The 25,606-nt window shown below is 34.9% G+C and overlaps 1 protein-coding gene across 1 annotated transcript in view; it reads right to left on the reverse strand.

Moving 5' to 3' along the window:
* The window catches only part of ROR2 (receptor tyrosine kinase like orphan receptor 2), a 149,409-nt gene that overhangs the window by 24,756 nt on the left and 99,047 nt on the right, over positions 1 to 25,606 (reverse strand). Inside the window, exons 2-4 of the mRNA XM_082784405.1 lie at positions 18,380 to 18,457; positions 8,587 to 8,874; positions 7,438 to 7,468 (exon numbers count right to left, since the gene is read on the reverse strand). Of these exons, the coding sequence (XP_082640531.1) occupies positions 7,438 to 7,468; positions 8,587 to 8,874; positions 18,380 to 18,457 (397 nt within the window). The remainder of the gene's footprint in view (positions 1 to 7,437; positions 7,469 to 8,586; positions 8,875 to 18,379; positions 18,458 to 25,606) is intronic.

Here is a 25,606-nt window from a genome sequence, read left to right on the forward strand (position 1 = left end):
GACTGATTTCCAAATGTGACGTAAAGCATGTTGAGGTGACAACATGCTTTTTGGTTTGCAAATTGAACTCTTTTTAGGGGGAAAAAAGTGTGCCTGTGTGTGTGAGCATATATGTTTAAAAACGAAGTTTGTTTTTATATAAAATTGTATAAAGTACAGCTATGTACTTTATATTTATATATAAATATATTTATATTTATATTTATATGTACAGTTATATTTACTGTATAAAACCTGTGATACACTATACGTCGTTTGTCTCCCACATAAAGCAATCCTTTTCCTCTTTTATACTATTATCTGGTTTAACAAAATGAAAAATGTAATAATATGAATGACTTTTATGAGGAGACTGTTGGTAAGATGTATTTCTTGCAATTTTATTTTTAGAGTAATATTACCACAAATACTTCATATTTTCTTCTACAAAAGAAGTATACATTTAAAAGGGTAGGTTTACTTACTACTTTTTTTTTCCTATTTCTTTGAAAAAGGAATAAAAGAAAGGTTTTCTATCACACCTGATGTTATTTAGTTTTGAAGGGAAATGTTTAAATTTTATCACTTTGTACCATCTGTTTCGCCTTTTTTTAAGTATAGTGAATTAATTGTATTTATAGTTTGACCCCTTCAGACTGAAACAGAGAATGAAATAATACAAAAGTAAGGAAAAAATAACGATAAAGCCATAAAAATTGAAAGGATGATTTATGATATGGTGTTACAACATTACCTCATTTTGTTGAATTACCTACTTTTCATTAGAATAGTGTTCCTTTACCTTTGTGCCTAACTACAATATTCACCCTTTCCATGTATGCACTTAGAAGCCATTCAGTATCCTAAGGAACACTAATTATACTCAGTGTGGCATCAAATGCTGACAGGAAGTCTCAGGGACATATAACTGTCCTTTTGTAGGACATACAATAAATACTTTGAAAGCCATTTAAGCTTCTGAACGAAGGAGAGAAGGGGAGGGAAAGAGAGAGGAAGTAAAATCAAAACAAACTAAAGATCCCTGGTTATATCAGGGATGTCCAACAGCTGCAGTAGCTTCTTGCCAAAAGCCTAAGGGCCATTACTACTTTGAATATCAATTTACGTATATCTTTAAAAGGATCAACAAATGTCTTATTTTGCTTGCAAGTTCTTTGGTAGTTTAATATAAATTGTTTCTCTTAGCTGCCCAAACCTAAGCACCTGTTGCTAATCTTGAATTTGTTGGAAGAGGGCATGTTGGGGTCACATTTTTACAAAATTGGAGCTGTATTCAGCTCTTGGCTGTACATGCACATCTCAGAATCACACCTTACAGCTCAACTGATAAAATAGCCTTTTAGCTGTAAGAAACATGACCACTGCTCCACAGAGTAAAAAGGAGTTTGTCCCAGTCCACATTCTACAGGTAAATTCTCCTTACACAAAGCATCAGCTTCATTGAATTATGTAGGTGGGTACCTATAAGCTAAAATTCTAAATTTTTGAAAGCACAACTCTTAGGAAAAAAAAAATCTTGTGCATTAGTATACTATGTGCTGGAGCCCCATATATAACAGCAAAGTGGTATGCACTACATTAATGTGCTACATTATATGGTCCACCCATTTTAAAGTATCTTGACTGTACCACTCACAAGAGACAAGGTGCTCCCTCAGATTTAACTCTATGTTAGATTCACAGTAAAAGCAGACAGAAGTGTAATTAATTGCCTCTTCCTAAGCTTGTCCCACAGCAAAGAAGTTCCATAAGGATGCTTTCTTGGCTTTGCAACCAGGCTCGTTCAGTACAAAGCAGCTGTATTACACTGTAAGGGCTCAGGGGCATTTGATTTATATAGTAACACAGAGCTCTAATTTTAACCACCTTTGCATATCCTTGGCATCCCTTTGTTTGGGGGGTGTGGTTCTGAATAATTCAGGTTAGTGGGCATAACAATTGAAACAAAATATTAACCTTTTTTCAGTGTTCCCTGTCATCTTATTTCCCTTATTCTTTGTTTCCTTTAAAAGGAAAGGAAAAGGCTACCACTTACAAACAGTTTCTTCAAATAACAAGTTGCACATATAGAGACACAGGTTTTGGCTCTTGGTTGTACATGCATTTCTCAGAGTCACACCTTACAGCCTGACTGATAAGAGAGCTTTTTGGCTGCAAAAAAACTAACCATTGCTCTGGAGAGTAGAAAGTAGGCTTCCTAGCCCATAGATGCCTGCTTCTACTCCGCAGTGCTAAGCACGTTAAATACACACGTGGTGTTTAAATCAGTCAATTTTGTAAGTACATATTGAATTTATACTTCTATCACTAAATAACAAAATGCATAGGTCCTTCATTATTTATTTACTAAAGATTAGAAAAATATTTAAATGGAAAATTAAAGCTGAAAAAATAACATAGTGTGGGAAGAAGCCAGGATCTGGTGTGGTACAAAGCAACTCAAACCAGCACTTCCACTGCTCTTTAATCTTGCCTTGAATTACACATACTCTAGGTTTTTAATGAGAAGAAATATATATATATATATATATATTTTTTTTTTTTTCAAAGCCACAAACATAAGATTAGAATAAAAGTTTCTCACTTTCCATTATAAGACAGCAGACTACACTTCTTTTGAGTGTATGCTACAGCTCTGGACAGACCAAATTTTCAGTTTTGCATTTATTTGTGAGACATTTTGAGCCTTACTAGGATACTACATAGCTAAAGTAAAAATCAAACAGTATGCCAAAAAAACTTACATTCTAAAATAGACAAGAGAGAAAAACAGCATGAAAAAGAATTGTGACGTCTGGTTCACTGAAGCCTTGATTTCAGTTCTCTCCTTCCTCTACAAATTTCCTGTCTCAGCCTGCACAAATTGGCTCAAAGAACATTTAAACTGATGGGCCAAGTAGCAGATCTGAGACAGTGGATCAAAATTCCATGATAAGAGTCCTAACTCCACACCAGGGTGAAATATAGCCTCCCCTCCAACCTTGAAATTAAAAAGGAAACTGACACACAGGGGCTAGAAAGGAACTGCAGCATGTTCCAGCCAGATCCCCAAATTGGATTGTCAGGAAGCCAGGAAATCTGCCAAGGCAAACACATGCTGTTTAATGTAGACCAGCCTGAAATAAACTGTGCCTTGGTTCCTCATTTGCAAAATAGGAGTAACATTCCTTGCTTTTGGGGGAGAGAATGCACCCTAAATGTTTTGAAGTGATCTGATCACATAATAGTGGAAAGCACAGAATTCCCAAGATTGCCCATCTCCATTTGATGTACAAGAAATGGAGAGACAAAGGTTAAACAACCTGCTGCAATCACATATGGAGACAGGAGCACAGCCAGAAATTAAATCCAGACCTCTAAAATTACAGTCCAGTGTTTTAATCACAATATCCTTCTTCTTCCTTGATTAAAACAGGAAAGCAGAACACAAAGTATGTGCTTATTCTGTAACTTCAAGATGTTACCACAAGCATAATAGAAAAACATATAGACCTCAAATATGGACATCTCTTCCAAGTGTATATTTTGCTGAAACAAGAGGCATGCATGTCATTCTGGAGGAAGCCCGTCTTTGAACACCTGGTCCTAATGGACCTGAATAAACACTGTAAATTCTGAGTTGAAATAGCCTTGTATTAGGTATTAAAACATCTGTTTATGTGAATTTTAAGAAAAATCTCACATGATTTACAAGATTAAAAATGCTATTAGTGTGTGAACTGCACTGAGACTAGAAAAGAGTTTTTGCCACTCAAAGAAAAGGAAGTTTTCTTTTTCATCCTTTTATTTTTCATCATTTGAAAGAACTATTTTTTTCTTGACTACACTTCTTTTCACATTTTTCTTCAGTGGACTGAATTTTAAAATTCTAATTATTGTCCCAGACTACATGAATAAAACAAGGCATGTGAGCAATGCAAGGTTGTTCTGAATGGTTAGTACCTAAAAAATTCCTCCCTGAACTGACAGCAACTTCTACTTGATGACTGTATTTCTTCCCACCTATTTCTCTTTATAAGTATTCAGCATACAGGCACTGGTAACTGAAAATTCAGAACCGATCTCAGTGTTCAATAAAGAAAAAAAAGTGAATTTTCATACTTAGAAAGCCTAGTTCCCTGAAACCTTATCAGATTTTCCAGAGGACCTTACAGCCAACAGACTGTCAGGTATCTTCTATCCCAAATCCCCTTCAGGGTGGTTCCACTACAGTCATGGCCTATGTGAGGAAACTCGGCTTCAAATCAGGAATTTGCCTAATGGATAAAATTCAATCTAACTATTCAATTCAATAGAAAAATAACTTAAACTAGAGAACGCAGTCTCTTTAAAATGACATTATCTTGTAAGAGCAGTATCTCTGGAAGGAAAGGCAGCTGTTTCTGCTTTCCTACCCTCAGAATTCAAGAGATTAACATTCATTGCCTAATTGTAAACTATTCTAAAGTACCATTCTCTGGTATTTACTACCCAATTATTTTATTTCCTCTCATTCATACTTTTCTGAATGGACAGGACATCTCTCTTCACAAGGGAAAAAGTGAATAATGTTAATGATACAAAATATGAAAATGTTACGCAGGGAGAGAAAGGATTCACCCTGCTGTCTCGTCCTGTGGCAGAAATGTCCACTAGTGTCCACTAGTAGCATGTCCCTTTGGGCAGAGCCTAGTTTTTTGGTAGCGTTTCGATTTTATTTCATTTATAAATTAATTCGTAGTAGCTATTAATACTTTCAATAATTTTAATACTTTTGATAAATAAAGTAATAAAGTACAGAAATCTCTCAACATCACTAGCGAACAGTCAAGGCCCTTTTTTGCACTGGTGAATCTAGCTGCATAATGCACATTTGATCTGCAGCAATTCTTAGTTGCTAGATAGCTTTTAAAAATCCACAGCAGAACACATGGATTATATAAAAATACCTTGCTAGATGTTATCTGTATAGGTAAAGTTTTTTATCCCTTAATAATTCATTAGGTATAGTTTTAAAACAAGATACAATGGTTTTAGGTTTCAGTACTTTCACTGAAGCATGTCTCTTTGGAAGCATTAATGCCAGGAGAAACGGAACTCAGGTGGTTCAACATGAGACTGTGCTGCACAGCCAGCAAACAGAAAGAGCCCTTTGTTCCACACCAGCCCCTTCCAAGCAGTTTGGTATTTCATTCATCTTTTTCCCTTTTACTTGATTCTGGCTTACAAGTTGACCTGCACAATGTTATACAAAATATTCATTAGAAACAACAGCAATAATGATAACATAGTTTCTGAAAAGAGGAGAAATAACACTGTCAAATTACAGCATTTTATTTGCAATACTAGGCAGGAGTTGGTGAACATGGGAATTAAAAAAAAAAAAAAAAAGGAACAAAAAGTAATATAAAAGGAGGATAAGGATTTTGGAAAGGTGGACAAAACCTGATTATGTAGAAAGGTGCAAATAATTTAAATAGGGGCAGGTATTAAATGAGGTAAAAATCTGTAATCCCCCAAAGTTCCTGGACTTCCATTGCCAAGTCCCTCAAGATTTCTCTCTTGACCTTTGATCTCAGACTGCTTTTCTCAAGTTTCAGCTTTCTCTTCAATCTAGCAGATATGCAAAATAAATAAATAAATAATCTACCAGTACTGTACTCTTCATTACATTTCCAATGGCAAGCCCAAAAAGATGATGGAAAGCTACTACTTCCAGGTTCACCCCTTGTACCATTGGTACAGGACTAACTTAGGGGTGTCCTAATCCTAAGACAGTTCCAGAACCATATGAAATAAAGTTGTTTATTCCTTTATTTTAACATATAGTTGAAAAACAGTGAAGGTTAAATAACAGTGTTCAAAAGCTAGGTAAAGCAAGAATTAAAGATATCTAAGAAACATTAATCCACTTATCCTTTTAGTGGCACAAAACCAAGAATTCTGTGTCTCATATTTTATTTTATTTTTTCATTTTAACAGTGTGTGTTTTAGTTTTTAAATTATGTTGATATATGTAAAATATTAACAAGGCAATGCTCAGTGCAGGAAAAGAGGTCGAATGATACAGTATTAGAGAAACCAAAAGAAATAATATTAATTATTTGCTTAATAACACAACAGGAATCAAAGTAAAACCTGGTTCCCAGCCTTTCACCTTATTCTGAGATCTCACTACTCTTCAACTGTGTTCAAGAACTGTTTTTGAACTTCAGTTCAGTGCTTCACTATGCATATTTTAGTTTCTCTCTTGTACCAGTCTCTGCTTTCCAAACCTGTAAAAGATTGGATGGCTTCCTGGCATCTCACTATTTTACCTTTTGTAGAGCAGGTGCATAACAGTTTTTTAAAGTGCTGTATAATCTTAAATAGGATTTCAGTGGTTCCAGAAATTATTACTTTTTTTTTTTTGGTATGCTGTCTTGAACAGCTGTTTTTAATCTTCAATCGTTAGCAATCAATTTTAAGAAAAATATTAAATGTTGTGAAATCTTTACAATGCTGAAATCCTTTAAATTAATTTGCACATTCTGTGCATATATAAAGTACAAGAATGTGTACTATGTGTTATTATTTTTATACATGTAAGATTATTGGGTAAAGTATCTATAAAATGGGTGCTGTGGTGGTCAGTCCACTGCAGCAATTTAAGGAATTTCCACTCAAGGCAGTTCAGTGGTCTCAAGCACTGACCAGTTATGTATGTCTTAAAAACATCCATGCATCTTTACAAATTCACTTTTATCCTTATTTTTAATTACTTAATTCCAACTGTAACTTTATGAAACTAACGCATAAAAAGGCCTTGTTGCATTCCATATGCCATTAATTGATATGCTGCAGAATCTATCTTAAGAATACACAATATGTATTATTTAAATTAAAACTAATAGATAAAGCAGAATACATAGAGCTGAGCCAGTCATAAAGATGAGATTAGATCTGCAAGTGAACAACTAAGTACAACTATGAAAAATCAGCCAGTAACTATTAAAGTCAAAATGACACTAACAAATAGAGGTTATCTAACTGTGCAAAGAGAGGATTCTAGTTTTGTTTTATCTGACTTTTCAAACTATAATAGTATAACATGGATAAATTTACAACCACAGCAACCTAAGCATTTTACCCATTCATTTTCAACCGCTCATCCAGCCCATGCATGCCCTGTAAACAATTAGTGTTCAAACATCATGACTCTGTGGTATTTTCATTGTCTTAAACATGAAATAAGCAAGAAGAAGTTGTTTGAGAATATTTGATCAAACCCAAACCCACAGTAACACAATGCTATTCCTGTCAGAAACGGTTTCAGTCATTCTGTGAGATTTCAGTCATATTAGATATTTTTAGTAAACATACTGTGGTTGCAGGCAGTGTTTACTGAGTTTATGAACCAAATTCTTACAGAGCAAAATTGGTCAGAGTGCATTAAATAATTTTCCAAAATGTACTTACTGAAGATTGTGATTTGGGCTGTTTGTTGGACCTGCAAACATAAAACAAACAAACATTGCTGGCAAGTTTGGCTCAAGGACAATGGCATAAAAATAAAAATAAAGCAACCTAATGCAAACTGTCTCTTTAAGGAGGGTTTGTCTCAAGATTCAAACAAAAGCCTCTGGGTTCCTGCACATAATTACATATTGCTATTTTCAAGACCACAAATAAAAATCACATGAATCTTCTTTCTGTCTGTTCAGGCAGCAACTTGAGTGGACTTTTTGTTGGAAAATATCTGCTGCCATAAATATATAGGCTGTTAAAAAGACAATGTGTTATCTTGACACATTGCTTACCTCTTACTAAGCCTCACCTGAGCCTTACTATCAGAGTTTATGGTATGACAAGGGTATGCCCTTAACCTTTCTCACAACGGGAACAAGGTCTGATAGCCAGCACTTAATGAATCACCACAAACAAACTGTGGAGTAAGTTATTATCATTATAAAACTGGAATACATTTTAGGAAAACGTCTTGAATTAATTTTTCACTACGTCAGAAACACTTACAAGCAAAACAAATAAATAAAACCTTTGCTAGCAAACTGAATGATCAAATCTTCAAAAAACAACAAAAGTACTTTTTGAAAGTGTAGTTAGACACAGCAGGTCTGTTCTCAAAGGGCAGACTTTGAGGCCAGTTTTCAAGTAGCAGTACCAACATGGTATTTCACAAAGATAGGTACAGCGCTATTGAACATCACAAGGAAACAAAAACCAACACTGAAGAGAAGCAGGGTTTTTTGTTTTTTGTTTTTGTGTTTTTTTTTTTTTTTAAGTGATCTGTGCTCAGCATTAAAGTGAAAACTTCAGACAATGAAATGTTACCATTTCATACATTATTCTGGCACTTAAAATTTTTTCTTCGCTACATATTTACAGACTTTTCCATCTGTATTTACTTTATTTTATTACTGGTGAATGGGTATTGAGTTCAACCATGACGTTCTGCGATGGGGGAGAGGCCCCTGGCAATGGCTTTATTTATTTCTTTTCATTGCTGAGAATTCTTAAAACATCATATTCATTTCTCATTAGGCTATTGTGAAAACTAATACCTAGCCAATAAAGTAGTCTGAGCAATTATATAAGCCAGGAACTCACCAAGCCTTACAAACAACACTCCTGTTGCAGTTATCGTCTTCATCCCATTGGAAGCCACACACTGGTAGTATCCTGTATCCGTGGTATCGAGATCCTGGATTCTCAGACGTGAACCATAATCTGTTTTTCTTATGATGATACGTCTTGGCTCCTGCACCACGGGAGCATCATTTTTTAGCCATCTGACATTTGGAGATGGATTTCCTGCTACCTTGCAGTGGAGGATTGCTGTTTGCCCCTGGACTACAGTGATATTGTTTACTGGTTCCAAAAAGGTCAGAAAGTAACCTGTAAGGGTAAGAGGTCAGAAAAGATCAAACTTCACATGAGTTGGGATAAAAGACTACCCAAAGGCATATTTTTATGAGTGGATCTTGGAAACAGTTTCAGCTTTCTTTCAAGGATATACAAACAGATAAACAAATAAATATACAGTTCACTGTCCTAGATAAAGAATAGCGTCACACTCCAATTTGTCTTTTGTGATTGACTTCAGGTTTGTCTGCAGGTAACTATGCAGGTCAAATATGAGTTAGTACCATTACATTTCTATCTCCTTTCACCTACTTTGAAGATATATTTTTAAATTGACAATAGGCTGCCTTTTTTTTTTTTTCAAGTCCCAAAATAGCGCTAAAATGGACAAAGAAAGGTTTGTATGTATATTGAGTAAACAGATATTGCGGATTTTAATTTTATAAATGAAAACTAAAATCACTAACTTGTTGTTTGCTGAAAGCAAAGGGCTTGTCAAGAAGGCTGTATGCTGTATTGGTGATCTCAAGTGATAAATGGAATAATTGACAGAAGAACGATGTGAAAAAAAATGGTAACCATAAATTCTGTAGCTTATTGCTTTAAAATTTGTTTTGGCATTAGAAGTCCTGCAACTGAAGTGCATCACACATTGAAAGCATTCGATTCCACTAAAATAATAATGAGATTGTCAAAACAAGTGAGAAAAGTATTCATCTGTCATGTTCATGTTTCCTTTCACGAATTTACCTAGATGCCGAGCATTACGTATACTTCATATTGCACTTCACTTTTGTGTCAGTTAGATCCAAATAAAAAAGTAACTTTAACGCATGTCCATATGTGCTATTTCCTATCAGTTAGATTATTTTTCAATTGTCTAACTAGGAAATAGCATATCACTGTACAGGAATCTAACACCAGAATGCAGCACTCAACATTCTCAGTCTAATTCCTGAAATACCTTTAAGAAAATTGATGCTCTGCTTTGATTTACATTTGACATAACCATGAAAATCAGTTCCTCTCTAATGGCTAGGGGTAACACTGGAAAAGAAACAAGTGGCAGTAGAAACATCAGAATACAAAGAATTTAGAAAACCAAATTTTGCTGAAAAAATGGGTTTTACCAAGTATTGCATTGTTCTATACAATTGGCATTTCAAAAGAATTCCTGTTTTCCAGTATGAAAATACAACGTAGGCAAGTGTGAATTTAGTATGTCAGTAAACAGAAAATGAAGTAAGATCTAAATACATAATCTCTACATAACATTACAAACTTAAGAAAATTTAGTTTGTTATCATTTTGCTTATAAAATGATAGATTATTCTGTCTGCAATCTTACATTAATTTTCCCTATTGTTAGCCTACTATTCCTTAGTGGTCTTTAAAACATTTTGACAGAACACAAAACATATTTAAAAAAAAAAAAAAAAAAAAAGGAAGAAAATGTGGGGGAGATATATGAATGCTTTCTGCTGGGTCTTGTTTAGGATTTCTTGTCACTTACGGTTACATTTCACAGCTGCAGAGTTGGAATAACGAGGATGACATTCTGGCAGGTAACGGAAAATCAAATTACTGTAAGAAAGAATGTAAGCAAGGTCCTGTCCTGTCGTCCCCCCCCGCTCCCCCCCCCAAGAAGAAAAGGAATTTCCATACCTGTTTCACTTTTACTCATTATTTAAAGAATATAAATATTTATTTTGCTACTTTTTCATAATCCTTATGTAGCTTATTTTCAAACTGTGAAAGTTGAGGCAGAGTATACAGGCAAGAAGATAAATCAGTTTGCATTAATTTGAAATATGTTTGAAAAAGAGTTGCCATAGTCAATAAAAAACAATTGAGTTAGAAGAAGCAATTTATGAAAAGAAGTGGAAAAGTAAATAGAAAAAAAATCAACTAATTCTTAAAAAAAAAAAAAAAAAAAAAAGGAGGGGGTGGGACACTGAGGAAGTGCAATGACATCCAGTCATGTCAGTGACAGCAAGTTGTTTGGTGGAAGACCGGAGCCACAACATAGGGCCATGAGAGCACCAACTCAAGTGAGCAGTAGTACTGTGTCTGCCAGGGTGGCCTGAATAAACTGTGTCTGCCAGGGTGGCCTATACAAGGGATTGAAGGAGTTTTAAGAACCTTTTGGAGGAGAGGCTTGACCACTTCCAACATGGAGCCAGCACAGAGGTAGTCACTTAGCTCAGAGCTGCTCCTGATCTCCTGATTCCTATGAAGTGAGAGAGGCAGAGACAATGCTTTCCATAATTATGGGGCCAATTCAGGTACTGTAAGCTGACAGTCACTGTGGTTTTGGAGTACAATTTTTGTCCTTAACACAGAGGAATGTGAGAAGCCTACAACATTCTTGAGCTATTTGTCAGCTTTTGCATCATTGGCCATCTTATAGCTTGCTTAACCACTTATCTCTATTTCACTTTTCCTGACTTAAAATGACCTGGGTTGAGTCTTCAGCTGAGGTTAGCTATGGATATTATATTTAAATTAATTCAGCTGAAAATAGATGTTAAATTTACTTATTAAGATCAAGATTTTTTATTAATTCAAGACTAAATCCACAAAACACCTTCCTGTTATTCCAATTAAACTAAAATTACTATGGGAAGCAATTTGGTCTATAGCTTTTAAAACAAAATATTTCATATGAATTTATGAATCAGATCCCATTAATAATGAGAACAAAACTATTACCACTAAAAGCAATGCCAAAGATTTACGGACTAATTCAGACCCAGTGTGATTAGATGCACTTCCCCTGAAGTCAGTGTAACTGAATCCATTTCCTGCAGGTCAAAATTTGGCTTTAGTTCATTACTCCTCCTGCCAATTTTGTTTTGTGCAGTGTTTTAAATTACCCTGTTATTACAAATCAAGTAATAAATATTTTAACCTACCGAAGCACTCCTGTTTTCTTCAAAGTTCTGTGGAAAAGCTTAGGTGCATTAAGGGCAACATGAAGGCCTATCCACTGCTTATGAAAGTACCCTGAAGTGTACACTCTGTTTGCTAGGTTCATTTTCTCTTTGAGAAATAATGCTGAAGTCTGGGATTTATATACTTACTGAATCTGAAGTGATTGTATGGAAGAGTGGGCAGCATTTCATATACTGCCCTGTTATTTGGCATCCAATTTAGATGACCGCAAATTACAAATCTTTCAAACAAAGTGGAAAATTTTACCAACCATATTCTTAAGAACATTTTCCTTATTTAATTTCTGTGGTGATAATTAGCAGTTACTTTTTGTGATGTAGGGCACACCACAAATATTGTGTGTATGCCATCTTGATACAATGATTTGGAGAAAAAACAAACTGGTTCCCAGACTAAAATGGTATCCTAAAAACATTAAAAGCAAACTTTTTCAATGTAGCTCTCTCTCTTAATAAGTAAACATTCATTTGGACAAGTACAGAGGAAAATGAAACATGATAACACTAGGACTTATATTTTATTTAATATGTGTTCTATATTCTTTGTTCTGTAACAGACAACTAGAGATTTTTAAAACCTAAACAGATTAATTTGTCTGTTTTAATAGTGAAATGAATGAATAATGAAACAAAGAATAAATATTCTCTATAAAATGGTTTGGGCTCGCTATGTGCAAAACAAGCATTACTAAACTTGTAAATGTCATGTTAGAAACAATTCTATTTCCTTTGGAATATAGGTATTCAAATACATTTAAAAACATAAAAATCCAAGTATAATGGCCAGCAGTTTTCTGTGTTACAGAAAAACTGGTTTTATATACAGTCTTTTCTGTAGTCTGGCTTTGTTCCAAAGTTCATGAAAATGAAGGAAAATGCTTCCTTTGCTTTCAGTGGTCTCTGGCTTGGTTATCAGAATGCTCGAAGGAAAAGATATCTGACGGATGTCTCTGTATTTGCTGTAGGCAAAGGCACTCTAAATTAAATTTCTCTTTTATTATGGTTACTAACATAGTGTACAACCGTTACTAATAGTTGTTTTCCTTGAATGGAGTAAAAACTGTTCTGTCAAGAAGCTATGAGAGAATGATACAACTTAATCTACATAAGATATTATACTACCATACTGTATGTATCCTGTGAATAAAGTATCTTAGGGAAATGACTGACACGAATGCTAGAGAACTCTTTTGTATTTTGAAATGTCTTTGTTACGTTGCCAGTACTTCATATTTTAACATGAAGTATATTTGATAGAAATATATCAAACTGAATTCCACAGCAAATCAAAATTAAGATGACAGGACTATTTTGCATGTTTTGGTAGGAATATAAAAATAAACTTTTCCCACATACGGTACAAATGTCTAGTTGTTGTTATATGCACAAAGACACATTTTAAGCTAAAAACATAAAGAGTAATTATCACAGAAACCCCACATACATACTATTTTTCTTCTTTTTATTTATATTATTCTGGGACTTAGATGTCATAGCTATTGTCTCAAACCATATGTGGCATGCTTGTCATAAACACAATACAAAATGATCCTTCTACTTCTGTTATTTTAAGATCTTAGCTGTGATTTTGGATTTGGTTCTAAAAAAACTCTCTAAATCTCTATAGCTACTTTGAATAAAATTAATTCTGGCATAGATGTTTTTGATTAGAGTTTTGATTTCCATTTTCGTTAGTTGCTGCTCATTTTCCCTATACTGATTTTATAAATAACCAAGCATAACTAATTTTCAAACTATCATCACGATCACCTCCATGAGTAGCAATTATCAAAAACTTGCAGCTATTTATTTCAAAAATTCTTAATCATTAAGAATACTTAAGTCTTAGGAAATAGGAAGATATCATCAGTGTTACTTTCCAAATGTAGAAAGTAAAGCAAGGAGAGTTTAGGTGACTTGCCAAATTTACATATGGCCTAAGTGGTTATTTGTACAATACTATTCCAAGTTCCACATATCCAGCTTCTGAAAGAATGGAAAATCTGAATCATAAAGTGCTAGATACCTAAACATAAAACAATATCTTCAGAGCAAATGATAATAATCACATATATATACACATTATCACCTTTTAAAATGCATGTTCTCTGATAAGACATATATGCGCTTAAATAATTTTAAATGCAACGGTTGAAAAAAAGCATAAATCCATCTCTTCAGTATTATATAACATATCATAAGTTGCAACAGCATTCGCTTAAAATACTAAACATTTAAAATCAACTTTTTTTCTATATAAAAAAGCAAATTTTATTTTCTGCAAGACTGATCTAATTCAAAGCCTTTTTTGGTTCATCTTGTAGGACTTCCCAGTTTTCAAAACCATTAGAAGAATATATAACATCATTTGCTTAAATAGCAATGTGGGATTATCATTCCTTCAACTCCTTGCTTTTTCTTTGTTTCTACCTCTCTACAATTCTCATTTTTGTCTTCAAATAACTGATAGTTATTTTTGTAGGCTGTAAAAAAAATAACGTAGGCTCTCTTGCCTCAGCTTCAACTGGCAACCTTTTGTGACGGCATTTTCTTTCAAGGTTAATAATACTTTACATCCAACACAAAATATATATATATAAAGTAATCATGTTTATCATTAGGAGCTAATTCACTATTTTCAATAATAAGACATATTTTTGACATAAAAAAAACATACTTTATGTTATGGAATAGCATAATGTTAACAGTGCTCTAATTTTACAGGTAAAAGAAATGACAAGAGAAAGATGACACTACTCCCAAAGGTACCGTTATGAATACAGTAAAAGAGTATAAAGTATTCAAAGAATTGACAGGTAATCTATAAAAATATCAAAGTGTTGTGGAGTGTTCTGAGCTTATCTAAGATCAGAACACTGTCATAAGAGATATGAAAGATGAAAGTTGCTGAAATATAAAGCACTTCTTTCTGGAGTTTTGTACAGCAACACTGCTGAAAGTACAAGAGCTTAGGGGACACGTATCATACCACTGCACCTCAGTAGATGGTGACAGTCCATTAAAGTTGCTCCTTCCACATATAAATCAGGACTGGAAATACACTGAGAAGCACCACTCTAATAAGGAGAGGGTGGAGAAGTCAAGACTCCTCATTTCTTGCACAGATTGTTTTCCTAAATGTAAAGCAGTCTTCTCAATTCTTTGCCCTTTACCTCTAGTACGAAGATGAGCAATGTATAGCAATATATTGAATCCATGTTAGGAAATGCAAGAGAAGTTTGGCAGCTCTCCTAAAATATATGAGTAGTTAAGGAGAGTAAGTTGAGTTATACATTGCCACATAATGTTTCCAGATGAACTGATACCTTTACAGCCTAATTTAATTCCATCATTTGCACCCCATTTTCCTTTTATGATTTGATCTCACTGTACAAAAACGCATCCACAAACATGTAAAATAAAATGCTTTGGATCACATAGACTTTGGATCACATACACAAGCATCTGGATACTTCAGATATATTTTGGAACAAATTACAGCCAATTTGGGAATAAAGAATTGCCACTGAAATATTGCCACAGTCTGAACATTGTCCCTCACACTTAAATCAGTGGGCTTATGCTCTCCTATTAGCAGAAGGAAACCTATTTTTGAGCAGTACTTTCTCATACTTAGAGGGATGAAGCCCAGGTGTCTTACTTAGACTAAGTGTCCTACTTGGTGGAACTCATTGGACTGGGAAGAGATTTTTTTATTTATCATTCTGACATACCCAAAAGACCTCCAGAAGACCTAAGTTCTCCTACAGCAAAAGCTCAGTGTTATGTTCTGGTTCCAGAAAAACATTGCTCAGAGGCAGTGCTCTTTTGGTAGCAGTTCAGGTGTTCACTTAAAGGAAACAGGTGGGTAAATTCTCCTTGTTATTCAGTAAATTTACTGGTAGGTAAATTCTCCTTGATGGCTGAGTCATGGTCCTATCCCATCAACTTTCAGAAGCTGCTGTCTGAGTGAAATTAAGTCTGTTCAGAACTAGAAGGCTAGTTTCACTTGAATGAACAGACTTACAACTTTTTAAAAAGTTGCATATTATTAATAATATCTTGCTTAACCTGGTTACTTCTGGAGACAGAAACATTTTTCAGGGTTTCTGGAGTATTCTGAGGACAAAAGTGACCTACACAGTTCTGCAGTGGATCTAACCTTGGCAATACTGAAGCTTGTTTACTATTACTTTTAGGCCTATATTGTGTCAATTCTACTAAGAGAAAAAAAAATAAAGGTCACAGATTAGTATAACTAAGCATTCCTCAATGAAGGCCAATGTGGTGGAAGAAGTTAAGGACTCTATTTTTCTCATGGTACACACAAATTTCCAAAATACAACTGTGCAATGATTTTTGAAATAAAAACTGTTGCCTTGTTATGATACAGAAACACAAGGGTTAATTTGTGTTAACATTCAAACCAAAGAAACAAAATGTTTCAGCCAATGGATTTTTGCTTATTTGAGAATTTTGTTGCCACAAAAATAAGAGGAGCAAAATGAGGCCACTTCCAGACCAGACATGTTAGAAACTAGCAACTGATTCTATACCAATGAGTCATATAAGAGCAAGGGTCTCTTTTTTTTTTTTTTTTTTTCTCTGAAGAAAATAAAAATCCTTATGACGTAGAAACATTTGAGATGTGATTAATTACTTCCTCAGACAGGTATTGCCGATGGCTCTGGGAAAAAAAAAAAAAAAAAAAAAAAGGAAAAGGAAATAACTACAACTCCTTCTGGGCAAGAATTTAGCAAGTTATGTCACATGAAAGGAGCATTTTCTTTTATGTCTGCATCCTTAAAAATTCAGACATAACAAAAGAGTTTAATTGGTAAGATGGTCCCATTCTAAAAGTCTGTCAATTGCAGTTAAACATTAACATTGACTTTTTCCCTTCAAAAGCATTGAGTACTTGAGTGTGGAGTAGATAACACAATTCTGGCATACTGTGTGGCTGACACAAATGACAGTTATTTAAATTATTCCTGTAATGGAAGGCAAAGTTTAATCCTCTAAAATAAATTGGGAACTTAAGCAATTAAAAAAAGGTCGGGAAGAAGAATGTCCTGAGTTTACCCTCAAATGGGAGGAACAGAGTATCTCACATCAATGACCAGATCCTGATTAGAAAATCTTTCAGTTTCTTCTGTGTTTATCTATATTTCTCCAAAAGGTAGCCATGTCATTTTTCTATCCAATTAAGCATAGAAATTAATAGATGATTAACAGAAGATTCTGAAAAATCTTCCAATAAGCACAGGCAAGGTAAGAAATCTTACTTTCAGATGAAGCACAATAAAAAAGAATTATTTAATATCGGATATCTATGACAGCATACAGTGACTGTATTCCACAGTCCCCTCAAAATTTGAGATCTCTGAAAAAGAAGTTCTGAGAAAAATATCTGGCCAGCATCTCAGAGCTTGGTAGATTACAACATGTTCTCATCTTGCTAAGACTGCTAATGGTAAGTCAGAGAGCATTTTTTTTCTAAGTATAAACGTTGACATATGGAGGGAGGTGGGGGAAAAAAACAAACAAACAAACAAACAAAAAACACCAGAAAGTATAAAATAATCCTTATACTTAGAGATTATCAGGGAATTAAATTCCAAAAATCTAAATCCCAAATGGAATTGAATCTGTCCAGGGATGTCAAAGAGAGCAAAAGAGGCTTTAATAAGTACATCAGTGACAAAAGAAAGACTAGGGAAAATGTGGGCCCATTGTTGAACAAGGTGGCAGGCCTGGTTACACATGACAGAGAAAATGCTGAAGTACCGAATGCCTTCTTTGCCTCAGTCTTTATATAGCAGTTGGATCCATAAGAAGAAAAAATCTGTACAAGTTAGAAAGCATGTGTTTCTTCAGGCAAAATACTGAAAGTGCTCTGTTTTATGAAATTACGCTATTTATTTGGAATCAAAATTTGCAATAAATCTGTGATTGTGATACAAAAAGGATACATAAAGGATACATAAAGGAGAATATTTACAGGTCATAGCATTTGGATCTACACTTTAAGTAATAAAGTATAATACAAATTTACGTTAAACAACAATTTATTATAAATTCTGTTATTCCAGTCTGTTTAAAAAAAAAAATCGCTAATGCTCAGAGATCCATAAATTGTAAGTACGCTTGCGTTGCCACAGAAGAATAAATTAAAGAGGCTAGATTTAGTTATCTCAAGATAAAGATATTCAGAGATATCTTTAAATTTACCTATAAATGCCTAGCGTGGTACTGTACAAAATCAGATCATATTCATGGCACCGACCTGATGAACAATATAGCAGGAAGGTAGTAATAACCATATGTTTGGGTCAATCATATAATCCCTCAGTGCAAGCCTTAAGAAAATGCTTAAAAAATATTTTTTACAGACTCCTGTAACCTCACTGTTCTTACTTAGAATCAGAAATATGAAGACATGCAAGGCTGCCTTTCTTACAGAGATGTATATACAGATAATTGAAAACATAACAGGGTTTTTTTGGTGCTTTATAAAGTATGTTTATAATTTGAGGGGAAAAAAAAAAAAAAAAAAAAAAAAAAAGAACTACAGTTAATTTTACCTTTAGGTGTTGGAATTGGTCTCTCAAGTCCATCCACATGACCTAAGGGGTCATTTGAATCTGGAATTTCCATTTCACCTAGGAAGAAAATAAAAGGTTTGTTTAAACTGAGGCTCTAACTTAATCTGTCTCTTAAACTGAATCACGATAGTGAATTCAGCTAACTTATGCAGGCCAAATCTTGGTTCTAGAATAACACATAGGTAACACCTAATAGCAAGACAGTTTTTATCCATACCAGTTTAGAAAACATAACAATAAATCTGTTCTGTATAACACCTTGTGCTTTACAAGCATGGGCAGCATTAAAAATAAATAAATAAATAAATATAAATCCAGTTCTCACCAGAATAAAGTTCATACTTTTTTTTTTTTTTTTTTTAAATCACATATTTCCTGATAGTTTCACTGGTCCAGCAAACCAAGTAGTACCTGAACATTACTGACACTCTGAACTGTGAAATGGCATAAATCTATTTCTGAAGTTACATTACAATAAGTTAGATTCTATTTTTAGAGGTCAGACTCACCATCTTTGCTAATTTTCTTATCCTATTCTCAGACACATCTCTAAACTCTATCTCCCAGAAATGAAAACAAAGCAATGAAAAATTTTCCCCGATGATTTTACCACTTTTTCAAGTACTGAGCTACTCATTATCTTTCCTCAAGTATTCCAAATGCTGACAAAACAGACTTTCTTCTGTTTGCCCTCCTTGCTTATGTCTAGCACATATCAGAGCAAGCTAGAAACAATGTTAGCCAGCAGTTTCTGCAGACAGCAAAAAACACTTCCATGTTCCTTTGCTTCCGTGGTTCTTAGGAAATCCTGTCCATTAAGAAGTGGACATTCCCCAGTTTGGTCTCTCTTTTTTGAAAGAATTATTCTTTAAGGATAAAAGCTAAATTTATAAATAAGACAAGGTTATGCCATTGTTCTTACTAAAACAACTTCTCAGATATGCTATATTTCTGTAATCCCACTAATTCACATTCAATCATCCAAATTCCTTATTGTCTCACTGTATCACTAAGAGCAAATAAATCTAAGGTTATCAGGATCCAAAGTGAAAAATATGGTACTTGTTGTAGATATTTCTTCAGCAGGGGTGTTCATGGTGACATTTTAGACAAAACAGAACTAGAGAAAAGGTTCTCACACTTTCTTTTGTCCCCATAGCCCTTTCTTCACGCTAAATAAGTCTTATAAAAACATTCTGGCTGCAAACTACAGTGATGAAATACAATTAATAACATCTATAACTCCCACTGCATTACAAAAGAAGAATTAAGAATGTCACCATTATTGTTGAGAACAAAATATTTAGCTAACATCTTTAAGTTTACACAGAAATCAGACAGATCCTCTACATTATAGCAGGTCTGAACTTAAGTATTTTTTCTCATTCCTCACCCTTTGTCATTACTTCATTCATCCCTTCATCTCATACTGCTTGAGGCTCCTAGCCTGGTAGTGCTTCTGATGCCAAATGAATTGTGTGCTCATTCCCTGACACCCCAGTTAGACTAACGGTAAAAACAGTGCTATACATATGATGAGACACTCTCTTTTGAACTAGAAAGTTTAAGGCTTGGGTAGACATGATTATGTGTGAACTGATAAAGGCATGTCAGGAGTGCTTCTGTCAACTTCTGGCAGAGATATATCACCTCTAATTTTTATCAAGAAGCAGCTAGGCAAGTTCACCTTGCCTCTGATTGACCTCCCCTAGGTTCCACAAGGAGTTTAGAGGGACTTCAACATTTACCAGTCACACAGGAGATAAAAGTATGACTTCAGACCAGACAGTGGAGTAAAGGGAAGAGTAGGAAAAGCAACTGTTCTTTCAGTCCACAACCACTTGCACTTGGCTAGCTCAGATTATCATAATCCACCAGTATTCATTGGATGAAAGATTATAGAAGTTCATTCTTAGGCACACTTTATTACTTTTTGCTTAGTCCTCCAGAATCCCAAACTGCCCAAGATCTGAGTGCCACATTTGCTTTAATGCCACGTATTTAATTTTAAGACTTGTTTCCATTTCTTCAGTCAATTAGGGAGATTCATAACAGGAAAAAGCATTAACTCAGATAAATTAGCACAGAAATTTCTTTCTATTTTTCCTTCCTCCCAGACTCATCTCTTTTTTTTTTTTTTTCTTTTGAAAGCTTTTCAGAATAAAGATGGAAAGAGAAAAAAGCATTTGCTGATTTGAAAATGTTTCAACAATAGTTTTGTGTAATTCATTCTCATGCTTGATATGTTTATGTCTGGTAAAAACATTTCTCTCCAGATGTGGTTTATGAGAGGATAATTACAAACCATAGACAGCACCTACATGCAATGTCTTTGTAACTAACTAATGTTAAGATTGAAAATCCTTTGTGTACTTTGTAAATTATAAATACAAAACAGACCTGTCACTTAAACTGTTGCTTTTATGAAAGAAACATTTATATTTTCTGCAATTTGAAAAACTCCACTTAGACCACATTCAATACGAATTCCCAAGCTTAAGATTGAATTTACTGAACCATAAGTTAAATCACCATGACGTTATCATCAGCATTAAAAATTAATCTTTCTTTTTTTTTTTCCCCACCAGAAATGCTTATGGATCAGATGATCAAGAAAATAGCGCAACCAAATAAAATCTTTTCCCTTTGTGTCAAACAGAATAAAAGAATCCTACAGCCAAGAAACTCTCCAATGAAAACAATATGTATTCTTGTTGAATATCATTTTCAATGCTTTCTGAATTTAATTCCTAACTTAGTACATTTATCCTGCAAGGAGAAGATCCCTTGTACTTCCATCAGTAGATGGCTCAGGTTCATCTAGTTAAATCATCTAGATAATAACCCTCACTGTCATTTTTCCTTAACTCTCCTCACTATAAGGTAGATGCACATCTGATCATGCGCCATCACCAATTTTCCACAGATACATACATCAAGTTTTCTGTCTTACATTTGTTTGAAGATCCCTACATAATTGTACTCCTATTTCTGATTTTTAGCTTGCATGTCTTTTCCCGTTTAATTTATTCAATATTCCAGTCTGGGTATCCCATTTTACTTTTCTTCCTACTTTCTGTATTTTTTCCTGGCATTTTTTCTGGCAGTTCTGCTGCTGCCAGAATAGGAGAAAATCCACAAGAATAGAAAATAAATGACCAAAAGTTACACAGGTATCACATTTGTCTTATGAGGAAAGACTAAGCAAGCTGGGCCTGTTTAGCCTAGAGTAGAGGAGATTGAGTGGGGATCTTATCAACCTCTACAAATACTTCGGGGGACAATGTCAAGAGGACAGGGCCAAACTCTTCTAAGTGGTGGCCAGTGATAGGACAAGTGCTAGATTGAACCACAGGAGGTTCCATCACCACATGAGGAAGAACTTCTTTATGGTTTGGGTGACAGAGCACTGGAATGGGCTGCCATCCTGTGTGACATGCTGGAGGTGACCCTGCTTGACTAGACCATCTCTGGAGGTCCTTTCCAACCTCAATCATTCTGTGATTCTGTGATTTATATTCAAAATAAAGAAAGTGGAGACATGGAATGGGAATGAAAACAGACCTGACTGAGAATGATGAAGAGAAATGAAAAACAATGCACATGGGGAAAACTTTTTCTAAATAACATCTTTTTTCAGAGCTAACTATGATAATTGAGGAACAAGATCTTGGTCTCAAAATTATTAGTTCCATCAAAATTGAGCTCAGCAGCAGTAAGAAAAGAAAATCCAAGTAGTGTTGTATATACCTCGGAAAGGAATAAAGGATAAAACTGAAAATATCATTATGTCGCTGTTGTATAATGATGCTAAGGCATTCTCTAATACATTGAACGTTGCATGTTCAGGTGCTCTCATCTTGAAAAAGGGCACAGAAGAGTTGAAAGAGTTTTAGAGAAGAGCAATGAGGATAATAAAAGTTATAAAACAGCTTCTTCACAGCTACTAGAATTCTGGGGAGACGACAGCTGAGGTGTATGGCAGCAAAGTTTTGAGTCATGAGGTTCTTGGAGTATTCAAACTGTTCTCTCTTTTACCAACCTCTCAGTAAAAGACATAGGGGTATGAGGGAAAAACAGCAAAAGGCAATTTTAGAACAAGTGAAGGGTAACATTTTCTCATATGAGATGTGGTTTGGTTGTGGGCAGAGATCACATGGAGTATAGGTGAGACCAGACAAGTTCATGGAATAAAAATCCATTGAGCACTAACTAATCTACAGAAATCATATGTTGGAGAGGAAACCCCTGAGCTCAAAATGGCTGGAGGTGAGGAAAAGACCCAGAAGTACTACTCTACTTGCCAGCCCCCTTCTTACCCTTTTTCTTCAGCATCTCCTTTTTGTTTCCATCAGAGCCATGTCACAGAGCTGAGTAGACCTCTGATCTGCTCCAGAATGGTTGCTCTCATGTTTTTCACTTACACATATTCTCTGATCAGACTTTAAATACATCACAGCTTATTTCTGAACACCCACTTCTTCAATCTACATTTGCTTTGAGTGTCAGGTAGAGAAGACGACCAGTGTTTACCCTCCTTGTGCACTACTTGAACTGACAAGACTTCAGCATAACCAGAACTCAGCCTGAATGCAGAAAGCCAGTATGGTGACGCATGTTCCAGATTTACCAACTGTCAGGTCCTCAGGAATACCCCTCTTTTCAGGAACCATACTACCAAGTAAAATATAGCTACTGTAAATAGTACCTCTTTTATACTGCTTACTTACACAGAAAAAATGTCTTAGGTTTTCAGGGCAGGAGAGGAAGCTATTTCAATGTAAGGAAAATACAAACATCAAAACACAAATCATATTTAAAGTCAATATTCAGTACTTCTGATGTACAAAATACAAGTTAATATTACTCGATCTTTGTGACATACTACAGCAAACTGCAGAAGAAGAAACAACAACAACAAAACAACAATATATTAAACAGTTTTCCAACTGAATAGAAATAGTTTTCCCTTTGCATGTGAACTCCCTTCTCCTGACAAATATGAGAAAGATTCGCTAAGCTACAAGGTTTCTAGGGCAGGTAGATTCACTATTTCATTTTAGGCACTGATGACCAACACAACACACAAGAAATCATCCTGCACTACTGAGACAGGAATGCTCACACGCTTGAAAAACTAAATTGCCTGGTAAACCACACCATCTCCATACACCGAGTCCATACACCGTTCATAAAAGAATTAATTTTTTTCTTCTGAAATGGTTATGAGTTTACACATCATTCATTACTTGAGAGGTAATTGCAATAAACAGATTTAAAAATGTTTATGGCTATAAACAGACATCAAAACAATACATTAATCTTCATCAAAAAGCCAGTCCCAAGCAGGCAGTTATTATAATTAATACCAGGGACAAACCAGAACCTCAGCTTCAAACAGGAAGAGAATAACAAAGTCAGGTATTTTCAGCCAGAGTGGGCCTGATTAATTTAGAGCAGTTAAGAGCTGGCTGATGCAATGTCATGCAACATTTATAACTGTCTTTCAGTTCTTGTATAGAACAGTTGAGAACTTAAAGGGCTGGAAATTGCACAAATAGTTCTTATTACTTATTAAAAAGGGTGAAAAGGAGTGCCAGAGAATTAGAGACCCATCAGCTTAACATCAGTTCCTGGAAAAATAATGGAACAAAGAGATTATTTTTAAGCATTTCCAGTACAGCAGAGATGAGTAATAACCAACATAGAAGCCAACACTGAATTGGCTTACACAGATTAGAATTGAACATTAGTCAACAATCTTAAGTTACTGCAAACAAGGCAAATATCACACCAGAACATGTAAACAGTGGTAATCCCTCCAGTCTACTCAACACTAGTATACCCCTGGAGTCTTTTCTCCGGTTTTGTGTATCATCTTTCAAAAAAGGATCTGGGACAAACTGAAATACTACAATTAGTGCCACAGGGTTGGTCTAAAAATATGACCAACAAAAAGAAACAACAAATGACAAAGCCTGCTTAGTCTGAAGAAGATTAGACGCGGACTGCGACCTCACATTCTTCACCTGCACAGGTCTCCACAAATGACATTTTCCAAGGTGGGAGATTAGAAAAGCACCTATTGCACATGATACTGCACAGATACAGTTAATTCTTCTTTTCCTCGGGGTGAAACAGGACCTCTTAAAATCTCTTCTAGACTCATGATTCTATGAGGAAAATGACCATCCTTCTACCATTGTATGTTAAATCCCAAAGCTTACAAACAAATCCTTCAACACTAACAACTGCACATACCTACAGCTAGGGCAACTGCTGATTTTTGTTCAGCCATTCCTTCTGCTCATCAATAGCCCTGTTCCTGTAGCTGAAACTATTTTCAGATTCAAATGTCAATATGCACCCTTTGCTTCCCACAACTGTAACCTTTGACTCAGGTTCCAACTTTCTTTCAATAACATAAAACTCTCAAACTCTCTTTCTGCAGCCTAATACCCTCTAATATTCTGTTCTTTTCTTCATAAAACTTTGTTGACCTTCTGTCAATTACTAACCTCTGGAGCTCACAAACAAAGGGCCCACTGTACCCTTTGATTCAGCTGCCAATCTGATTACTTTGGCTGGGGGAGGCAGGCTGCTTAGGTTGCTGAATCAGGGCCTTTCATTGAAATTTCTCTTTTCCAACATCTGCAGCCCCTGGCAACCAATTGCAGAGTGGGCTTGGCAGACCTGTAAAGGGTGGTGAATAGTCTACAAAAGACACGGTTTGTAGCATAAAATCAGTGCACCCCTTTCATAGTTATGGCAGATTAGAACCACCACAGCACATGTTACTTAACTGCTGCAATTTCACATAAAAATAGCTAAAGGTGGGGGAAATAACCTGCAGTTTTTGTTGCAGTTGCTCTACTCAGATGACTGTGAAGTCTGAATAACAAACATTTCTTAACTTGCTATCAGCTTTCAAAGCAAACTTTTTGCCAGATAATATGGTAAACACTTAATTTAAATGTATTTTTGATACCATCCATAAGTACTTTAAAATTACTTGCAGTTAAATTCATAGTAATAAAAAGCTATTACTATAATACTATTGGAAATGGAGTAAGCTTTTGTATGCCTGCTCTAACAACAGAGTCATCAAAATAACATCAAACAAGTATATTTAAAGTAACGCCAACACCAGCCTGCAAGTAACAGAACCTTCAGAAAGCTGGAAGAAAATGCAGACAAGAAACCCTT

The sequence above is a fragment of the Aythya marila genome (assembly GCF_965140915.1).
Source record: "Aythya marila genome assembly, chromosome: Z".
Lineage (NCBI taxonomy): Eukaryota > Metazoa > Chordata > Aves > Anseriformes > Anatidae > Aythya > Aythya marila.